The sequence below is a fragment of the Callithrix jacchus genome, chromosome 3 (assembly GCF_049354715.1).
Source record: "Callithrix jacchus isolate 240 chromosome 3, calJac240_pri, whole genome shotgun sequence".
In the NCBI taxonomy this organism is placed as follows: Eukaryota; Metazoa; Chordata; class Mammalia; order Primates; family Cebidae; genus Callithrix; species Callithrix jacchus.
Window position 1 is genome coordinate 184254199 of NC_133504.1, and position 22204 is coordinate 184276402.

The 22204-nt window shown below is 40.8% G+C and overlaps 1 protein-coding gene across 3 annotated transcripts in view; it reads left to right on the forward strand.

Moving 5' to 3' along the window:
* Positions 1-18532, forward strand: part of SLC2A9 (solute carrier family 2 member 9) — a 246552-nt gene extending 228020 nt beyond the window's left edge. For all 3 annotated transcript variants that reach the window (XM_017970671.4, XM_008993600.6, XM_054253479.2), the window contains one exon: positions 18162-18532. In XM_017970671.4, the coding sequence (XP_017826160.4) occupies positions 18162-18413 (252 nt within the window). In that variant the 3' untranslated portion in view covers positions 18414-18532. The remainder of the gene's footprint in view (positions 1-18161) is intronic.
* Positions 18533-22204: the final 3672 nt, after the last annotated feature.

Sequence of the window (22204 nt, forward strand, 5' to 3'; positions counted from 1 at the left end):
GATGCAAGGCTGGTTCAACATATGCAAGTTTATAAATGTAATTCCCCTCATAAACAGAACCAAAGACAAAAACCACATGATTATCTCAATTGATGCAGAGAAGGCCTTTGACAAAATTCAACAGCCCTTTATGCTAGAAACCCTCAATAAACTATGTATTGACTGAATGTATCTCAAAATAATAAAAGCTATTTATGACAAACCAGTAGCTAATATCATACTGAATGGGCAAAAACTGGAAGCATTCCCTTGGAAATCTGGCCCTAGACAAGGATGCTCTCTCTCACCACTCCTATTCAATATAGTACTAGAAGTTCTAGCCATAGCAATCAGGCAAGGAAAAGAAATAAAGTGTATTCAAATACAAAAGGAGGAATTAAAATAGTCTCTATTTGCAGACGACATGATTGTATATCTACAAGACCCCATCGTCTCAGCCCAAAATCTCCTGAAACTGATAAGCAACTTCAGCAAAGTCTCAGGATATAAAATCAATGTGCAAAAATCACAAGCATTCCTATACACCAGTAACAGACTTAAAGAGATCCAAATCGAGAACGAACTGCCATTCACAATTGCTACAAAGAGAATAAAATACATGGGAATACAACTAACAAGGAACATAAAGGACCTCTTCAAGGAGAAGTACAAGCCACTGCTCAATGAAATAAGAGAGGACTCAAACAGATGGAGAAACATTCCATGTTCATGGTTAGGAAGAATCAATATCATGAAAATGGCCACACTGCCAAAAGTAACTTACAGATTCAATGCTATCCCCATCAAGCTACCAAAGACCTTCTTCAGAGAACTGGAAAAAACAACCTAAACTTCATATGGAACCAAAAGAGAGCATGCATAGCCAAGTCAATTCTAAGCAAAAAGAACAAAGCAAGAGGCATCACACTACAGGACTTCAAACTATACTACAAGGCTACAGTAATCAAAACAGCATGGTACTGGTACCAAAACAGAGATAAAGACCAATGGAACAGAACAGAGACCTCAGAGGCAACACAACATATCTACAACCATCCGATCTTTGACAAACCTGACAAAAACAAGCAATGGGGAAAGGATTCCATGTTTAATAAATGGTGTTGGGAAAACTGGCTAGCCATGTGCAGAAAGCAGAAACTGGACCCCTTCCTGACACCTTACACTAAAATTAACTCCCGATGGATTAAAGACTTAAACATAAGACCTAACACCATAAAAACCCTAGAAGAAAATCTAGGCAAAACCATCCAGGACATAGGAGTAGGCAAGAACTTCATGACCAAAACACCAAAAGCATTGGCAACAAAAGCCAAAATAGACAAATGGGACCTAATCAAACTCCACAGCTTCTGCACGGAAAAAGAAACAGTCATTAGAGTGAATCGGCAATCAACAGAATGGGAAAAAATTTTTGCAGTTTACCCATCTGACAAAGGGCTGATATCCAGAATTTACAAAGAACTCAAACAGATTTACAAGAAAAAAACAAACAAGCCCATTCAAACATGGGCAAAGGATATGAACAGACACTTTACAAAAGAAGACATACATGAGGCCAACAAACATATGGAAAAAAATGCTCATCATTGCTAGTCATTAGAGAAATGTAAATCAAAACTACACTGAGATACCATCTCACGCCAGTTAGAATGGCAATCATTAAAAAATCTGTAGACAACAGATGCTGGAGAGGATGTGGAGAAATAGGAACACTTTTACACTGTTGGTGGGAGTGTAAATTAGTTCAACCATTGTGGAAAACAGTGTGGTGATTCCTCAAGGACCTAGAAATAGAAATTTCATTTGACCCAGCAAGCACATTACTGGGTATATATCCAGAGGACTATAAATCATTCTACTATAAGGACACATGCACACGAATGTTCATTGCAGCACTGTTTACAAGAGCAAAGACCAGGAACCAACCCAAATGCCCATCAATGATAGACTGGACAGGGAAAATGTGGCACATATACACCATGGAATATTATGCAGCCATCAATAATGATGAGTTCATGTCCTTTGTAGGGACATGGATGAATCTGGAAACCATCATTCTCAGCAAACTGTTGTAAGAACAGAAAATCAAACACTGCATGTTCTCACTCATAGGTGGGTGTTGAACAACGAGAACACATGGACACAGGGATAGGAGCATCACACACTGGGGTCTGTTGGGGGGAATTAGGGGAGGGACAGTGGGGGTTGGGAAGTTGGGGAGAGATAGCATGGGGAGAAATGCCAGGTATAGGTGAAGGGGAGGAAGACAACAAATCATGCTGCCATGTGTGTAGCTATGCAATTACCTTGCATGTTCTTCACATGTACCCCAAAACCTAAAACGCAATTTTAAAAAAGAATGCATATTCTGCAGTTATTGGGTAGAATGTTCTGTAAATATCTGTTAAGTCCATTTGTTCTAGGGTATAGTTTGAGTCCACTGTTTCTTCATTGACTTTCTGTCTTGATGACCTGTCTATACAGTCATTGGAGTATTGAAGGCCCCAACTATTATTGTGTTGCCTATCTAATTTCCTAGGTCTAGCAATAATTGTTTTATAAATTTGGGAGTACCAGTGTTAGGTGAAAATATATTTAGGATTGTGATATTTTTCTGCTGGACTAGTCCTTTTATCATTATATAATGTTGCTCTGTGTCTTCTTTAACAGTTGTTTCTTTAAAGTCTGTTTTGTCAGATATAAGAATAGCTACTTCTGCTCACTTTTGGTGTCCATTTGCATGAAATCTATTTTTCCACCATTTACCTTAAGTTTATGTGAGTCCTTATGTGTTAGGTGAGTCTCTTGAGCATGGCAGATACTTGGTTGGTGAATTCTTACCCATTCTGCCATTCTGTATCTTTTAAGTGGAACACTTAGGCCTTTTACATTTAATGTTAGTATTGGGATGTGAGGCATTGTTCTATTTATCATGTGAGTTGTTGCCCAAATAACCCTTTTTTCCATTATTTTATTGTTTTATAGGCCCAGTGAGATTTATATTTTATTGTTTTATAGGCCCTGTGAGAATATACCTTGGTGTATTTCAGGGTTTTGTTTTGAGATTTAGGACTCCTTTTAGCAGTTTTCATAATGCTGGCTTCGTGGTGGTAAGTTCTCTCCGCATTTGTCTGAAAAATACTTTATTTCTCCTTCATTTATGAAGCTTAGTTTTGCTGGATACAAAATTTTTGGCTTATAATTATTTTGTTTAAGGAGGCTAAAGATATGATCCCAATGTCTCTGACTTGCAGGGTTTCTGCTGAGAAACCTGCTGTTAATCTGATACATTGCTGATGCTTTTGCCTCACTGCTCAAAAGATTATTTCCTTTGTCTTGACTTTAGATAGCCCAATCACTATGTGCCTAGGTGATAATCTTTCTGGAATGAATTTCCCGGGTGTTCTTTGAGCTTCTTGTATTTGGATGTCTAAATCTCTAGCAAGACTGAGAAATTTTTCTTCAGTTATTCCCTCAAATAAGTTTTCCAAACTTTTAGATTTCTCTTCTTCCTCATGAACACCAATTATTCTTATCTTTGGTCATTTAACATAATATCAAATTTCTTTGGGGCTTTGCTCATCTTTTAAAATTCTTTTTTCTTTGTTTTTCTTGGATTGTGTTAATTCAAAAGCTTTATCTTTGAGCTTTGAAGTTCTTTCTTCTACTTGTCCAATTCTATTGCTGAAACTTTCCAGTGTATTTTGCATTTCTCTAAGTGTGTCTTTCATTTCAAGAGGCAGTGATTGTTTTTTCTTTATAATATGTACTTCTTTGGAGACTTTTTCATTTATATCCTGTATTTTTAAAAATTACTCTAAGTTGATTTTCTTCTTTCTCTGGTGCCTCCTTGAGTAACTAATAACCTTCTGAATTCTTTTTCTGGCAAATCAGTGATTTCCTCTTGGTTTGGATCCATTGCTGGAGAGCTAGTGTGATCTTTTGTGAGTGTTATCGAACCTTGTTTCATCATTTACTAGAATTATTTTTCTGGTTGCTTCTCATTTAGGTAAACTGTTTCAGTGGAAAGATCTGGAACTCAAATGCTGTTGTTCAGATTATTTTGCCCCATGGCATGATCCGTTTATGTGGTGCTCTCCCCCTTCATCTGGGGATGGAGCTTCCCAAGACCCAGACTGCAGTGATTGTTGTTGCCCTTCTGGGTCTAGTCCCCTAGTGGGGCTGCTGGCCTCCAGCCTAGTGCTGGAGTTTGTCTGCAAAGAATCCTGTGATGTGATCCATCTTCAGGCTTCTGGCCATGGATACCAGCACTTGCTCTGGTAGAGGTGGCAGGAAAGTGAAGTGGACACTGTCAGAGTCCTTGGTTTAGTTTTGTTTAGTGTGCTGTTTTTCTCAAATGCTTATTATGCTAGCAGCTAAGTTGGCATATGTACAGACTCAGGGCCTCTGGTTAGCCAGGGTGTTGCAGGTGTTATTTTCCCCTTCTTTGCAGCAGGGTTGTTCTGTTATGAGTTGCTGTAATGGCTTGAGTTGCTTGGCCTCCAGTCAAGAGGGGTTGCTTTTGAGAGAGCACCAGCTGCGGTAATAGAAGGGGAATATCTTATTTTTTTTCTTGTCTGTTTGTTCCAGCTAGGATTTCCAGTAATATTTTGAATAACAGTGGTGAAAGTGGGCATTTGTCTTGTTCCACATCTTAGAGGAAAGGCTTTCAGTTTTTTCCCATTCAATCTGGTGCTACCTATGGGTCTGTCATATACGGCTTTTATTGTGTTTAGGTATGTTCCTTCTATACTGTTTTTTGTTTGTTTGTTTGTTTTTGACAGTTTTTATCATGAAGAAATGTTGAATTTTATAAAAAACTTTTTCAACAGTAATTGAATTAATAATATGGTTTTGGCCTTCATTCTGTTGATATGATGTATGACATTGATTGATTTGCATATATTGATCCATCCTTTCATCCCTGTGATAAATTCCACTTGGTAATGATGAATAATCTTTTTAATGTGTTGCTGAATTTGGTTTGCTAGTATTTTGTTGAGGGTTTTTGAATCAATGTTCGTCAGAGATATTGGCCTGTAGTTTCCTTTTTGTGATGTGTCTTTGTGTGGTTTGGGTATCAGGGTAATACTGGCATCATAGAATAAGTTGGAAATACTCCTGCCTCCTCTATTATTCAGAATAGCTTGAGTAGGATTAGAATTCATTCCTTTTTTTTTTTTTTTTTTTGAGACAGAGTCTCACTCTGTCACCAGACTGGAGTGCAGTAGCGCAATCTTGACTCACTGCAACCTCTGCCTCCCAGGTTCAAATGATTCTCCTGCCTCAGCCTCCCGAGTAGCTAGGATTACAGGTGTGTTCCACCACGCCCAGCTAATTTTTTGTATTTTTAGTAGAGATGGGGTTTCACCACGTTGGCCAGGATGGTCTTGATCTCTTAACCATGTGATTCACCCACCTCGGCCTCCCAAAGTCCTGGGATTACAGGCATGAGCCACCACGCCTGGCCAAATTAGTTCTTCTTTAAATGTTCAGTGTAAAATTCAGCAGAGAAGCCATCAGGTCTTGGGCTTTTCTTTACTGGAAGACTTTATTATGGCTTTAGTCTCATTACCTATCATTGGTCTGCTCAGGTTTTAGATTTCTTCATGGTTCAATCTTGGTAGATTGTAAATGTCTAGAAATTTATCTATTTACTCTAGTTTTCCCAATTTATTCACATATATGTATTTATCATACCCTATAAACAAGTATATGATTATTAGAGTTTCTGCAGTATCCATTATAATGTCTCCCTTTTTACTTTTTATTTTGTGTATTTGGATCTTCTCTCTTTTTCTTAGTCTGGCTAAAGTTTTGTCCATTTTGTATATCTTTTTTAAAAAACTAACTTTTCATTTTCATTGATGTTCTGTATATTTTATTTCAGTTTCACTTACTCCTGCTTTGATGCTTATTATTTCTCTTTTCCTACTGATTTTGGGTTTGGTTTTCTCTTTCTTTTCTAGTTCTTTAAGATGCATTACTAGGTTGCTTATTTAAAGTTTTTCTACTTTTTGGTTGTAGTCTATCGCTATAAACTTTTCTCTTTTTATTTTATTTTTTGTGACAGGGTCCCACTCTGTCACCCAGGCTGGAGGGCAGTGGCCTGATCAAGGCTCACTGCAACCTCAACCTCCCAGGCTTAAGCCATTCTCCCACCTCAGCTTCCCAAGAAGCTGGGAGTACAGGCATGTGTCACCATGCCTGGCTAATTTTTTTTGTTTTTTGTAGAGATGGGGTTTTGCCATTTTCCCAGGCTGGTCTTGAACTCCTGAGCTCAAGCAACCCACCCACCTCAGGCTCCCGGAGCACTAGAATTGCAAACCTTTACCCTCAATACTGCTTTTGCTATGTCTCATAGGCTTTGGTATGTTATGTTTTCATTTTCACTGGCTTCAAGAAATTTTTTAATTTCCTCCTCTATTTCTTCATTGACCCTTTGGGAGCATATTATTTAATTTTCATGTGTTTGTGTATTTTAAACGTTGCTTTTCTTATTGATTTCTAGTTTTATTCATTGTAATCAGTGAAGATACTTAATATGATTTCTGTTTTGTTGAACATTCTAAGACTTTTGTTTTGTGGCTTAACATAGGGTCTATCCTTGAGAATGATCCATGTGCTAAAGAAAGAATGAGTATTTTCCAGCCATTGGATTAAATGTTTGTAAATACCTATTGGGTCCTTCTGGTCTACAGTACAGACTAAGTCTGATGTTTCTTTGTTGAATTTCTGTCTGGATGATCTTGTCCCATGCTGAAAGTAGGATGTTGAAGTCTCCAGCTCTTGTTGTATTCGGATCTAGCTCTCTCTTCAGTTCTAATGATAATTTGCTTTATATATCTAGGTGCTCCAATGTTAGGGGCATATATATGTACAGTTGTTTTATCCTCTTGCTGAATTGACCCATTTATCATTATATAATGACATTCCTTGTCTCTTTTTATAGTTTTTGTCTTGAAACCTATTTTTTCTGATATAAATATAACTACTCCTATTTTGTTTTGGTTTCTATTGGCATGGAATATATTTTTCCATCTATTTTTAGTCTATATGTGTCTCTATAGGTGAAGTATGTTGCTTGTAGGCAACAGATCATTGGTCTTGTTGGTATTTTTGTTGTTGTTGTTTTGTGTTTTTTTTAAATCCATTCAGCTGCTCTACTCTATGTCTTTTGGTTGGAGAGTTTAGTCCATTTACATTCAATGGACTTAATTTCAATTATTGAAAATTAACGACTTGCCTCTGCCATTTTGTTACTTGTTTTTTGGTTATTTCATGGCCCTTCCCTCCCTCCCTCCTTTCCTTTTTTTCCTTCTTTCCTTCCTTCTTTCCTTCCTTCCTTCCTTCCTTCCTTCCTTCCTTCCTTCCTTCCTTCCTTCCATCTTCCTTTTTGTTAAGGTAATTTTCTCTGATGGTATGTTTTAATTTATTGTTTTTCATTTTTGTGTATCTGTTGTAGGTTTTTTGATTTGAGGTTACCATAAAGCTTGCAAATAACATCTTATAACATATTATTTTAAACTGATGACAACACTGATTGTAAAAACAAACAAGCAAATAAAGACTAATAAAAACTCTATGCTTTAAATTCATCCCTCTCTTCTTTTTAACTTTCGTTACTTCTATTTATATCTTATTATACTATCTGTGTCTTGAAACATTATTGTAGTTATTATTTTGATAGGTTTATCTTTTAGTCTGTCTTCTCAAGATGTAAGTAGTTTACACACAGCAATTACAGTGTTATGCTATTCTGGCTTTTCATCTACTTACTATTATCAGTGAGTTTTGTACATTCAGATAATTACTTAATGCTTGTTAACATCCTTTTCTTTCAGATTGAAGAACTCTCTTGAGCATCACTTACAGAACAGGTCTAGTGTTGATCAAATCCCTCAGCTTTTCTTTGTCTGGTGAAGTTTTTATTTCTCCTTCATGTTTGAAGAATATTTTCACCTACATACTATTCTATGGTAAAAGCTTTTTCTTCAGCATTTTAAATATGTCATGCTACTCTTTCCTGACCCGTAAGTTTTCCGCTAAAAACCCTGCTTTATTTATTCAAATGTATTAGAGCTCCTTTGTATGTTATTTCTTTCTTTTCTCTTGCTGCTTTTAGAATCTTTGTTTTAATCCTTGACTTTGGACATTTAATTATGAAATGCCTTGAGACAGTCATATTTGGGTTAAATCTACTTGGTGCTCGATAACCTTCTTGTACTTGAATATTAATATATTTCTCTAGGCTTGGAAAGTTCTCTGTTCTTATTCCTTTGAATGAACTTTCTACCCAATCTATCTCTACCTCCTCTTTAAGGCCAATAATTCTTAAATTTGCCCATTTGAGGCTGTTTTCTAGCTCCTGTAGGTGTACTCCATTCTTTTCTTTTCTTTTGCCTCCTCTGACTACATATTTTCAAATAATCTGTCTTCAAGCTCACTAATTCCTTCCCCTGCTTGATCAATTCTGCTGTTGAGACTGACGCATTCTTCTATGTCAATTAAATTTTCAACTCCAGGATTTTTACTTGATCTTTAAAAATTGTTTCAGTATTTTTACTTGATTTTTAAAAATTGTTTCAGTATCTTTGTTAAATTTACCTGATAGGATTCCGAATTCTTTCTCTATGTGAACTTAAATTTCATTGAGCTTCCTCAAAACAACTATTTTCAATTCTATTTGAAAGATCACTAGCTCTGTCACTCTGGAATTTGTCACCGGTTTCTTTTTTAGTTTGTTTTGTGAGGTCGTGTTTTCCTGGATGGTCTTGATGTTTGTAGATATTTGTTAATGTCTGGGCATTGAAGAGTTAAGTATTTACCGCAGACTTCACAGTATGGGTTTATTTGTACCTCTTCTTCCTGGGAAAGTTGTGCAAGTATTCAAAGGGAATTGGGTACTGTGATCTAAGTCTTTGATCACTTCATCCATTTTTGCATGATGCGATCCTAAACCCAGTAACTCTGTGACTCTTAGCCTCATCGAGGTACCATCTTGGTGGTCTTAGGTAAGATCCCAAAGAATTCCTTGGATTACCAGGCAGATATTTCTTCTCTTTCATTACTTTGTCCCAAACAAAGAGTCTCTTTCTCCATGCTGAGCTGCCCCGAGCTGGGGGAGGGTTGACACAAGTACTCCTGTGGTCATCACCACTGGAATTGCACTGGGTGAGACCTGAAGCCAGCATAGCACTGAATCGTGTCCAAGGCCTATAGCAAACACTGCCTGGCTACTACCAATGTCACTCAAGGTGCAAGGGCTCTGTAATCAGCAGGTGGTGAATCCAGCCAGGCTTGTGTCCTTCCCTTCGGGACAGCAAGCTTTACTCTGGTCCAGAAATGTCATCTGGGAGCCAGGGCCTAAAGTCAGGAACCTTAGCAATCTACTTGGTGCTCTCTTACACTGTGGCTTACCTGGCATCCAAGCTGCAAGACAACATTGTTCTCACTTTTGCTGCTTCTTTCCTCAAGTATAAGGAGTCTCTCCCTGTGGCCCCCACTGCCCCAGGCCCATGAGGAGTACTGCCTAGCTACCACCGATGTTCACTCAAGACTCATGGGCTCTTTGATCAGCTTGTGGTAAATGTTCCCAGGCCTGGGGCTCTTCCTTAGGAGAGTAGGCTCCTGTTTGGCCCAGAGTAGATCCATAAATGCCATCCAGGAACCAAGGATGGGAACTGGGGACCTCAAGAGCCCACTTGGTGCTCATCCCACTGTGACTGAGCTGGTACCTAAGCTGCAAGACAAAGTGTTCTTTACTCTTGCCTCTTGTTTCTGCAAGGGACAGTCTCTCCCCATGGCCAGTATAGCTGAGAGTGTGTTGGGTCACCTATGGAGCTAGCATGGCACTGAGTCTCATCCAAGTCCCATGGAGAATACTGCTGCCTGGCTACCACTGGCATTTATTCAAGGCCTGAGGGCTCTTTAGTCAGTGGGTGATAAGTCCTGCCAGAGCTTGGTTCTTCCCTTCAAGGCGGCAGGTTTCCTCTGACCCTGGGGTGTCTAGAAATGCCATCTAGAAGATTGGGCCTGGAATGGGAGCCTCAGGACTCTGCCTGGTACCATATTCTACTGTGGATGAGCTGGTATCCAAGTTATAAAAGAATCCCTCTTTAGTGTTCCCTCTATTCCCGGAGCTGTGAGCTACACTGCCTGGGTTTGGAGGAGGAGTGAGAGAAGCATTCCTTTGGCCACCCCAGGTGTTGTCTTACTAGGCTGAGTACACCCGAAGTCCACTGTCTCCAAGTCCAGCACAGCACCAGGACTTGCCTAGAAATTGTGGTACACATGCCCTAGATCACATTTCAAGTTTATTTAGAATCCCAGAGCACTTTAGCCCATACTGGTGGGACTAGCTGGAACTCAGATTTCAACTGGCTGGGCTGTTCTAAATATTCCTTTGGTGGATGCCAACCAAATTCTGCCCTGTATTGCTTTCCACTCTGACAGGCAGCATAGAGTTCCAATGCAAAGTCCCACAGTCACCCCACCCTCCCTGCCCCAGATGCACAGATTCTCTCTCTGCACCACATGGTGCCGCCCAGGGATAGGGGAAGGGTTCTGCCCAGGGATAAGGGAAGTCTTGACAACTCAAGACTGTCTTTCCTACCCATTTTACTGCCTCTTTCCTGACATGATGTTAAAACCAGGTACTATGATTACTCACTTGATTTTTGGTTCTTAAGGAAAGTGATTTTTTTTTTAACAAGCTCTGCATTTCTGCAGTGTATTTTTTTTTTTTTTTGGAGTTTTCAGTGGGACAGGAGAATCACAAGGAATCAGGTGTTCAGAGGAATGTATTGAGTAGAGGTGAGGAACTAGGATGTTGAAAAGTAAAAAAAGGAGAGAAGGAGAGGAAGAAAGAGGAAGAAAAAGAGGGAGAGAGAACAGGAATATTGCTTCATTCTAAAAATGGGTATTAATAATGGCCGATCAATATTTTGTGTATTTAAAATGGAGAACTCTATAAATATTTATTGAGTTTACTTGTTCCGGATCTGAGTTGAAGTCCTGGAAAGTGACATTTTGTGTGGATAGTTCAATTTGGTATTCTTGCAAAGAGGACTATTGCTGGAGCATTCTACTCAGGCATCTTGCCCCACCTCCTCCTCAGAACATTTTTATTATTGTATTTATGGAATAAATTATATATATAAATAATAGGAAAAAATCAGTGTACCTTCTGAACCAACTGAAGCTATTGAAATACCCCGTGTGCCTCTCGATGCTCTCAGGGGTGATTACTAGCAGCAATCTTGTGTTAATAATTCTCTGGGCTTTCTTAATTATTTCATCCTTACATGAATGCATCCCTTAAGAATCTAGGGCTTTGGTTTGCATAATTTGCATATTTACATAGAACATCATCCTGAAAATACTTTTTTGTGCCTTGTTTTTTTGCTCAACATATATTGTTGAGAGTTGTCATGTTGAAATGTGTAACTATTGTTTATTGGTTCCTCTGATCTGTAGTGCTCCTTTAGATGAATGCATCCCAGTTTATTTATCCATTCCTGTTTCCAAAAGTATCTGAGCTGTTTCCAGTTATCTTGCTCTACAAACTGTTGCTATGCACATCCGTGTGCAACATGCAAGGGATTATGTGCTGATGCCAGTATTTTCTGTCTGAGCTTTGCAACGAGGAAGCTTCCTGCCATGTGCCACTATTGAACACCTGAAACGTGGCTACTGCTACTGAGGAAATGAATGTTTGATTTTAATTGGTTTGAATTTAAATAGCACAGCTCTGGAATATAGACACTCTGGAGTATCATTGTGGGGTCACAGGACACACACAGCTTCATCTCTGCTTGGTAGTGCCAAGTCGTTTTCCAAAGCAGTGGTAACTAGTTCCAGCCTCCCCAGTAGGTGTGGAAAGTCCTACTACTCATCAGCTTTTGGTATCATCATTGTCAGACATTTTACATTTTTGTCAGTCTGACAGATGTTAAATGGTATATCATGTAAGGTTTTAACCTGTATAAGCCTGAATTACTAAGAACAATGAGCACTTTTTCATAAGCTTCTTTGCCATTTGTATTCCTCTTCTGTGTCAGACATTTTACATTTTTGTAAGTCTGATAGATGTGAGTGCAGTGGCATGATCTCAGCTTGCTGCAACCTCCACCTCCTGGCTTCAAGTGGTTCTCCTGCCTCAGCCTCCCAAGTAGCTGAGACTACAGGTATGTGCCACCACGCCCGGCTAATTTTTGTAATTTTGGTAGAGACAGAGTTTCACCATGTTGGCCAGGTTGGTCTTGAACTTCTGACCTAAGGTGATCTGCCCACCTCAGCCTCCTAAAGTTCTGGGATTACAGGCGTGAGCCACGGTGCCCAGTCTGAGCACTTGTTCATCTGCTTATCTGCCATTTGTGTTCCCCTCTGTGAAACACCTGCTTGGCCATTCTTCCCTGTTTCCAGTAGGCTTTTTCTTAGTGACTCCTAAGAGTTTTTGTTGAATGTCGTATTTTAATTTGGAATACTAATTATTTGTTATTCATGAATCACAATAGCTCCTCTCCTTTTGTACTCTCTGTGCAGTGCCTTTTGATGAAAAGATATTCTTAGTCTTTAAGTAACCAGATTTGTCAGGTTGCTTATTTATCAGCTAAGCTTTAAGAATGTAAAAGTATTTTCAGAGAAAATCTTGAATCAATGGAAAAAATAAGGCCCAAACAGTGGGGCACTTCCCAGGGTTGTGTGATGGGTGAGTGCTTGGTGGAGCCAGATCTCGAGTCGAGGTCTGTTGGAAGGCAGGGACCTTCTCGCTACAGACATGCTGAGTAAAAGCTCCTGGCTGTAAGGCACTGCATAGACCCTCCTACCCCAGAATCAGCTGAGGAATGGTCCAGTAACTTCCTTTTCAGCGGCTGGGGAGAAAGTGGCTTTCTCAGTCACTTTGAAGTAGAAGAGGAGACAGGAAGAAAGTGACACACACATCCTGAATCTGCACAAGGGAGGCAGGTACAGAAGTGAGATGATGGCCTCCAGATCAGCCCCACCTGTGTTCAAATCCAGACACAGCCCTTACCAGCTGGTAACCTCAGGTAACTTTCCCTTTCTCATCTCTATTTTCTCACATGTAAGAGAATGGTATAGAGACCTGCCTCCCAGGTGCTATGGGGGACACCATAGGATCCTTCCTCCTCCACCCTTGAGGCACATAGTGAGGAAATCAGTGGATCCTGGGGTAAGCGCGAGCTGCTAGCCAGCTTCACTTTGGTGTGAGTCCTGACTCTCCTGTTTTTCCCTCACTTGCCTTGACGTGTTCCAGAACCTCGCTAATCCTCAACCTCATCTTTTGTTAAATGAACATATGAATAGTGCTATTGTGGTGTGGACTATAGGGCATCAAATGATATAATGTCTGTCATATTGCTGGTACATAGAGGTGCTTAAAGATGCATTTCTCTTCTCAGATTAAGTTCAATCACACACTTGCAGTAACACCAGCTTGTCGTGTGATCCCTGGAATGAAATTATTTCTAGCAGATGCCAATAAACATCCTGAGTGATCCAGAGCCTAGCCAGGAAGGCTTGGGGACAACCCCAAAGTCATTTTGCTCCTCCCATCCATATTATCCCATCAGTCTTTGTCCAGCTCTGGCACTGACTTTTTGTTTAAGCCTCATTTATTTAAGTAGACTGAGGATTTGGGGGTTTTTCCCCCCATTGACTCTGTGGCCAGGATTCTCCTGACTTTCTCTCTTGTCCTTACTTTCTCAATAGTGACCACAACATGACAAACACAGGCTCTGGGATCAGTTTGCCAGATATACGACTTCGCTTTGCCTCACAGCCCAGAAAAACTGGACCAATAACTTAGCCCCTCTCGGTGTCTTCCTCTGTAATAGCAGCTACACCTTCGAGTTAGTGTGAACGTTAAATTAGTCAATAACAGGCAGCAGCGTTAGTGATCCACAAGCAGATCCTGCTCTTATTAGCCTCGCATCCTCTTCTCTCCAGCCCAACGCCTGTTCCAACAAGAGACCGTGTGGCTCAGGGGAGTTTTACTCCCAGCTCTGCCACGTCCTAGTAGCGTGACCTCACTCCATTTTGATCTTCTGTTCTGTAAAGAGGAATCGAATAGACTTGTTTCTCAGAGGCAACAAATAAGCCTGCACATGAGAGATCCAGCTCCAAAACTGAGCAGAGTAAATCTTCATTTTGTTAAGTTCCTTCCTTTCTCTCCCTTCTTAAGCCAGACTCATAACACCTTCCTACCAACACCCCTTATTACGAGCCATTGTCTGCAGAGCCAGGGGTTAGGATTGTGGCTCCTAATTTTGTGTGCAAGGTAGGGGAGGCAGTGAATATATGTATTAGGGTTCTCTAGAGGGACAAGACTAATAGGATACATGCATATATGAAGGGCAGTTTATTAAAAATTGACTCACATGATCACAAGGTGAAGTCCCACAATAGGCTATATGCAAGCTGAGAAGCACGGAAGCCAGTCTGAGTCCCAAAACCTCAAAAGTAGGGAAGCCAGCAGTGCAGCCTCAGTCTGTGGCCAAAGGCCCAAGAGCCCCTGGCAAACCACTGGTGTAGATTCAAGAGTCCAAATGCTGAAGAACATGGAGTCCGATGTCTGAGGGCAGGAAGCATCCAGCAAAGGAGAAAGATGGAGGCCGGAAGACTCGGCCGGAAGTCCTTCCACGTTCCTCTGCCCTTTTATTCTAGCAGTGCTGGCAGCTGGTTAGATGGTTCTGGCAGCTGACTGAGGTGGGTCTGCCTCTCCTAGCACTGATTCCTTTGCAGACACACCCAGGAACAATCCTTTGCATCCTTCAATCCAATCAAGTTGACTCTCACTATTAACCATCACAGCATGTGTCTGCTGAAGGCTCCAGGCCCCACAAAAAGGGCAGCAACTTCTGAGGGACAGGGACTCTCTAAGTCCTTTTGTGCTGCTATAACAAAATATCACAAACTGGGTGATTTTCTCACAGTTCTGGAGGCTGGGCAGTGTCAGGCACTGGCAGATTCACTGTCTGGTGAGGGCTGCTCTCTGCTTCTGAGATGGCATCTTGTCACTGCATCCTCAGATGCAGGAAAGGCAAAAAGGGCCTGACACATTCCCTCCAGCCCTTTCATAAGGTTCATAATAACGTCCTCAAGCCCCCACCTTTTAACACAATCACATTGGGATTTAAGTCCTAACACATGAATTTTAGGGGACACAGTCAGACCATAGTGGGGACCCAACAGAACTTTTCCTCTGTGGGCCAAGGCAGCAGATCCTGTGCCCAGGAGGTGAAGCCTCACCCTGGCCATCTTACAACTTTGCTCCTGACACTCCTGAGGGAGGGAGCAAGTGTTCCTTCCCAAAATGGCTGCAGCAGACACATGTTCTTTTTTTTTTTTTTTCTTGAGGTGGAGTCTCGCTCTGTGGCCCCGGCTGGAGTGTGGTGGTGCTATCTCAGCTCACTGCAACCTCCACCTCCCAGGTCCAAACAATTCTCCTGTCTCAGCCTCCCAAGTAGCTGGGATTACAGGTGCCCACCATGCCCAGCTAATTTTGTATTTTTAGTAGAGATGGGGTTTCACCATGTTGGCCAGGCTGCTCTTTAACTCCTGACCTCAAGTGATCCACCTGCCTCAGCCTCCCAAACTGCTGGGATTATGGGCATGAGCCACCACGCCGGGCTGAGCCACGTGTTTTTGATTGAATTTTGTGAAACTGCGAGAATAATTCTCTCTCTTGAAGAGAGAATAATCCAGGTCCCTTGGGAAAAGAAAGCCAAGCAAGAGGCAGCTGTGTGGGTGTCAGACAGGTCCTAGGCAGCCCCACATGTGGCCTGAGATAGGGCAGGAAGCCTCTCTGAGGCTCAGTCCATCCCTGTACTCAATAAGATACTCAGAGCATCTGCTGTATATCAGGCTCTGGGAATACAAGTAAAATGACTGCTGCCCTCAAATAGCCACCTGTTGGTAGGGCGAGAGTGAGCAGACAGGCAGCTGCACACCATAATGCTGCGTGGTGGCGAGTGTTTCCGAAGAGCAATGAGGCAGAGCTGGGAGGGGCTATTTAGAAATGAGAGTCAAAGAGACCTCTCTGAGAAAATGATTAAGTCAGATGAAAAGGAGTAAGAAAGCAGGACATACAGAGGCCTGAAAGATTATTCCAGCAAGAGAGAACAGCATGTGCAAAGATCCTGAGGCCAATACTGGAGGGAGATCATGAAGGCAGTGGAGCTGGCGCAAAGAAAGTGAGAGCGAGATCAGAGAAATAAGAGAGACCCAGGCTCGGCGGCCGTGGAGGGCGTGGTCGGGTCTTGGCTTTCCTCCAGGTGACTTAGGACATCATGACGGGCTTTGAGCTGAGGAGTGACAAGTTTTGTTCTTTAACAGGATTACTCTGGCTTGTCTCTTCAGAATAATCTTAAGATTGTGCTTAAAACAAAAAGCTGGGAAATCAGTTGACAAGGTATTGCAAAAATCCAAGCAAAACATGATGGTGGCTTGCACCAAAATTGGGTTGCAGTAGAAGTGGTGACAAACCCTTAGATTTGGATTATATTTCAAGGTAGAGCAACATGACTTCTTGATGGAGCAGCTGTGGGTGGAAGAGAGAGACAGGAGTAGGAGGGGGGAGAGAGAGAGAAGCTCAGCCTGCCTCCAAGTGTTTTTGTTTCCTTAATCAATTAGAAGGATGGAGGTGCCATCAGCAGAGATGAGGAAGGATAGAGCAGGCAAAGTTTTAGAGGCTCCACTTTGGACTTGGTAAGTCAGATGTCCATTCAGCATGCAGGTTGGGGAGTGGAGGGTGTTGAATGCAAAATTGGATGTATCTCATTTCATCTTCAAAACAGTATGTGGGTATATATCACCATGTTGCAAATGAGGAAACAGATGCTCAGTGGATTGAAGTTCTATCTTAAATGGCACATCCCAAGTGTTAGAACAACATATGAGTAATGGGATCAGGATCTGAATCCCACTCGACTGGCTGCAGAGCCCATACACTCCACCTTCTCCACATTGCTCTTGAAGTCTTTGTATTAGCAGAAGGCATGGTCTCAGAGCTAAGCACCCCCAGGTGTGATACATTTACTACATGTGGCACTTTAAAGGAAATATCTCATTTAATTCATACAACAATCCTACATGTACCATTCGATCACGAAAGCTGAGGCACAAAGAGTCTCAGATTAAGTGAATAGTAATCTAGGTTGTGATCCAGAGATCAAGCTTTAAGCTCTCTGCCATTCTCCAAAAATAAATGTGCCAAATCAAGGGATAGAATGGAATTGACTAAAGTCTGGACGTTGCTTCTTGGAAAGTATCATTCAAAGACAGTGTCACCTTATCTTTGGATCAATAGATGTTTGTTGCATATCATAGTCACAATCCTGAGAGCTGGCACCCAGAAAGTCTTTTATTTCTGGAGTGCTGGCTCATGCCTATAATCCCAGTACCTGGGAGACCAAGGCAGAAGGATTGCTTCAGGCTAGAAGTTCAAGTCTTTTATTCCAAAAACATTTCTTGAGTATGTCTTATAAGGCACAAGAGCCACAGAGGTGACGAAGTCACTGAGAAGCTCAAGGACTAGTGCAGTTGGCAGGGTTATTCTAGACCAAGCACTAATCAGGGTACATGAAACAGTGATTGCAGCAAACGTTTCTATTTTTTTCTTGTCTCTCTTATTTGTGCAAAGCTGTCTCAGAGTATCAATCAGTGAGTTAGACCATTTGCATGTCAGAAAACCTGGCATTACCTTGGCCTAGTCTATGCTTCACATTCTTATTATGAACTGGGGCACTTCTCTTCCCTTTTGCTGTCATTCTTGCCTCGTGTATAGCAGAAGCAAGGAGACAATGTGGTTGATTGTAAATATAAGCTTAAGCTAATATTCAGCAAGTGTTCCATTTTGCTTTCATGATGATGAATTCTTAAATGCCAAATTTGCAACAACAACAACAAAAGTGCCGTTTTCTCATCTCTACCAGAGTCTGAAGCTGACTTACTCAAGCCTTATGTGAGAACACTCCGTGTAGAGCACACTTGCCTTAGAGAGCCGGCATCACACATGGTGTTGTGTCTAGGAGTGCTGGGGTATGAATATGGAGCTATTTTAAAAATCTGCGTAGAGATGATTTAACAGCAAGTTTACTGACTGTCTTTGATGGTTTTTATCTCTGCCTTTTCCGCAGAAAAGTCTGGACACCTACTGTTTCCTAGTCTTTGCTACAATTTGTATCTCAGGTGCCTCCTACCTATACTTTGTCTTACCTGAGACCAAAAACAGAACGCATGCAGAAATCAGCCAGGCATTTTCCAAAAGGAACAAAGCATACCCACCAGAAGAGAAAATTGACTCTGCTGTCACTGATGATAAGACAAACGGAAGGCCTGAACAAGACTCCTCCACGTTGGACAATTATGTCAAAAACAGGATTGTCTAAATGGATGATCTCACTTTTCAGGAGACTAAAAATTTAACCATTATTGGGAGGCTTAAATGAATTGGAGCTATGCAAGTCTTTTACATTATTAAGTATTTACAAGTAAACCTGTACTAATCTAACATTGCAACTGTTAGCATTATTCACAACTGAATCTCCCACACTCTTCTGGAAGCTGCAGGGAATCACTCTATGTTTCAGTAGGCCCAATGTTCTTCCATGTAGGTTGATGACCTGCCTTCATCATGACTCAACCCATGATTTCAAAATGAAATTGGGGAAATAGTATGTTAATGCTTTATCAAAGAAAAACAATTTTGTCTGATAGGGAACTCAATGGACTGGAAATCACAGATTGAGGTTCTAGTTTCAGCTTTACTACAAGCAACCTTGACCTGTCCTCAACCTGAGTCCCAGCACCTCAATGACCCTAGGCTTTCATCCCAGATATAGGTTTTCAGAAGTCAGTGGAAAGACTATTCATAGTGCCTACGAAATGCCTCTTCCAATATTTGCCTTGTGGAGCTCAGGCTTTAGAGAACTTAATACCACCCCACCAGCCTGCAGATTTTGTCTTTCCCAAACTGTGTTCCAATAATGGGCTCAAGACTTCAGGGCTGACACCGTCCTTGCCCCAGACTATTAGAATCCTGTGTGCTCACAGAGAACATGAAGAAGAGCAATGTGTGGAAGACCTAACTTCCAGTACCTATAGCAGGGACTGACCTCTATCCAAATGAAAAACAATATTGAGAATGATTCTAAAGCTAAATGTAGGCTTGGTGGGGTCGGGGGGAAACATTGTGCTTAATTGGTGATTCCTGCCACAAGCGTGTGGCCAAGAGTGTCAGCATATAAACCTCATGTTTACCAAGTCTAGCAGAGATTTCTCTAGAAAGGTAATGAACTGTTTTGAAAGATGGGAAGTTCACCATCACTCTAAGTGCCCAAGTGAAGACTGGGTGATTTCTCATCTTGACTCTTGCTGAGAAAATCTGTATCAACTTTGGAGGACGGTGTTTGGAATAGATATGTTGAAGGGCTCTTCTAATTCTTACACGCTAGGGTTGTTTGGGTCAGAACCAATTGCAGCCTGCCGTTGTAATATGTGGTTTGTAGTTTGGGTGATTTCCTATACTTGCCTCTAAAACAAAGTGCCCTAAAGTAAATTACAGTGCACTTGAATTAGCACCAGTTTGCTTGAATTTGGTATCTCATAGCAGTAGGGCCAGAGAGGACTTGACTTAGCAGTACCACTAGAATCCTTTTGGCCATAATCCCTTGGATTTCCTCAGATCATTCTTAACAATGGCAGCCTTAGCCAAAACTTGAGTTCTGAGCTCCCTTTTCTGTGGAGTATTCTTTCATCATTGGGCCATCCCTTTGGTTAATTGCCAACTCAAGGCACTGTGCCATCCGCTTTGGGTTGCCTGAAAAATTTGGACAGTGTTTGTTAAAACAAAGAGAAAGTGAGGTGTGGCTTCCAAAAGTGTCTGAGACCAAAGGAACCACATGCAATGTAAAATAAAAACGTTCACTTTTTGGTGTTCTCTTTTATTTGGAGACTTGAGTATCTAGGCAATAAATATTTACTAGGTACCTACCACAGACCAGGCACTAGCTACATAGTACAGATGTATCAGTAAGCAAGAAAACACACTGGTCTCACCTGCAAAAGCCCATGTCTACCAGAGAAGACAGAAAATCAAAGCATTCACTGTAAAGTTGTCATCAGTACTGTACTTCACAGTAAAGTGTCATCGATACAGTGATATAGCAATATAGGGATGGTTGGGATGAGAGGTGAGAATCAGGAAAACCTTCCAAAATAAGTGACAGAAATAGAATGGGGAAAAATATGACTATCAGGCAATAGGCCAGGAATTATTCTTACATGTTATATTACACTTAAAATGCTCATAGAGCCATTTATTACTCCATTTTCTATTGCTTATAACAGAATACCTGAAGCTGGGTAATTTATAGAGAAAAGAAACTTATTTTGTTTTTTGCAGTTCTGGAGGCTGAAGAGTTCAAGGTCAAAGGGACATCTGATGAGGGTCTTCTTACTGGTGGGATCTCTACAGTCCTGAGGTGGCATGGGGAATCACATGGTGAGAGGGCTGTGTTCACTGGAGTCCCTCTTCTTTTCATAAAACCACCACTCCCATTCCCATGATAACCCAGTAATTCGTTCACTCATTCCTGCGGGCTCTCGTGACCCAATTACCTTTTAAAGATTCCACCTCTTGATGCTACCACATTGGGGATTAACTTTCAACATGACTTTTTAGAGTGGACATTCAAACCATAGCAGCCACATTAAGAAAATTTTTGAAAAATAAAACAAAAAGACACTCACAACCTCATTTCCTTCACTCCCCCAACATGAGCAATTTAATTTTTAGACAACTCTGTCCATTTATTGCTTATTATTCACCCAGATGCAATCACAGAAAACATGAAACACAATTACAATTATCTTGTCTGTTACCTTCTATTTTTTCCACTTTATATTAAACAAAATGCATCATCTCAATTCCAAACCCTTTTGTTTATACTCTGATATTCACTGCAGTGAATTCTTCAAGTATAAAATTGTTTATCAGGTACCCAAAGATAGGGGAGTGGTGAGTCAGAGAGACAGACATTTTCAGGCTCTAGTTCTTGGCTGAAAGGTACCAGCTACTTACAGAACCTGTATCCATTCACAGACCCTAAAAGCATCTCTAGTCAAATTAATAGGTCTCCTTTCCCAATTCCTGACCAGGGGTTGGGGATTAGGCCCTTGTCTTACTATTTTACATGTTTCCTCAACTCCAAGCCATTGAGGTTTACATTCCTTCTTTTCAGGTTCACTAAAAGTCACTCTTCCAGCTGCTAGTTCTGACTAAGTAAGCACACTCCACCCTATTTCTCCCACTCGTCATAACTAGCAACCCTGGACAGAATCATGATGCAAACATATAAGGACTCTGAAAAATAAGTTATATCAGGCAAATTGAAGAGAGAAATCTAAACTCAAGTGACAGTTAATATGGCAGTGAGTATCTCTCGGCTTATACTCCAGGAAAGAGCAGCTTTGGAAACTGCGAAATGGACGTGGACTGAAAAAGCTGCAGGAGAAATCTTCTGCCTCAATCCCTACCAGAGGGACAGGAAAGGGGTGACCATTGGCAGAAAAAAAGTGATCAAACTGATGAAAATCAAATATAAAGGAAAAAGTCTTGAAAGGCACCTTAGAAAATCAACACATTACATAGAGTGGAAAATGATTTGGATGACTTTAGATTTCTCATCAGACACCATGTAAACCAGAAGTGACTGGAACAGTTTCTCAATCTTTTTTTAATGCTGAAAGAACTGTCAATCCAGTTTGAATTTTGTAAAGGCCCACCTATATGCTATCTACAAGAAGCCCACATTAAACCTAATGATGTAGATAGGTTAAAAGTAAAAGAGTGAGGAAAGATATAGTATGCACATGTCAATCAAAAGAAAGCTGGCATGTTATATTAACAGTAGAAAAAGTAGGCTTTGGAACAAGAAGAATTACACATGATAAAGAGGAAATTATGTAGTTATTAATGGGTCAATTTGCCAAAAAATATATAAAATTATAAATACACATGTATCTCAAATCAAGCTTCAAAATACATGAAGCAAAAGCAGATCAAACAGAAAGGAAAGGCAGACAAATCTTCAGTTACAGTTGGAGACTTTTAATGCTCCTCTTTCAATAATCAATAGAACAAGTAGAAAATGGCAAGGCTATAGAAGACTCAAACACT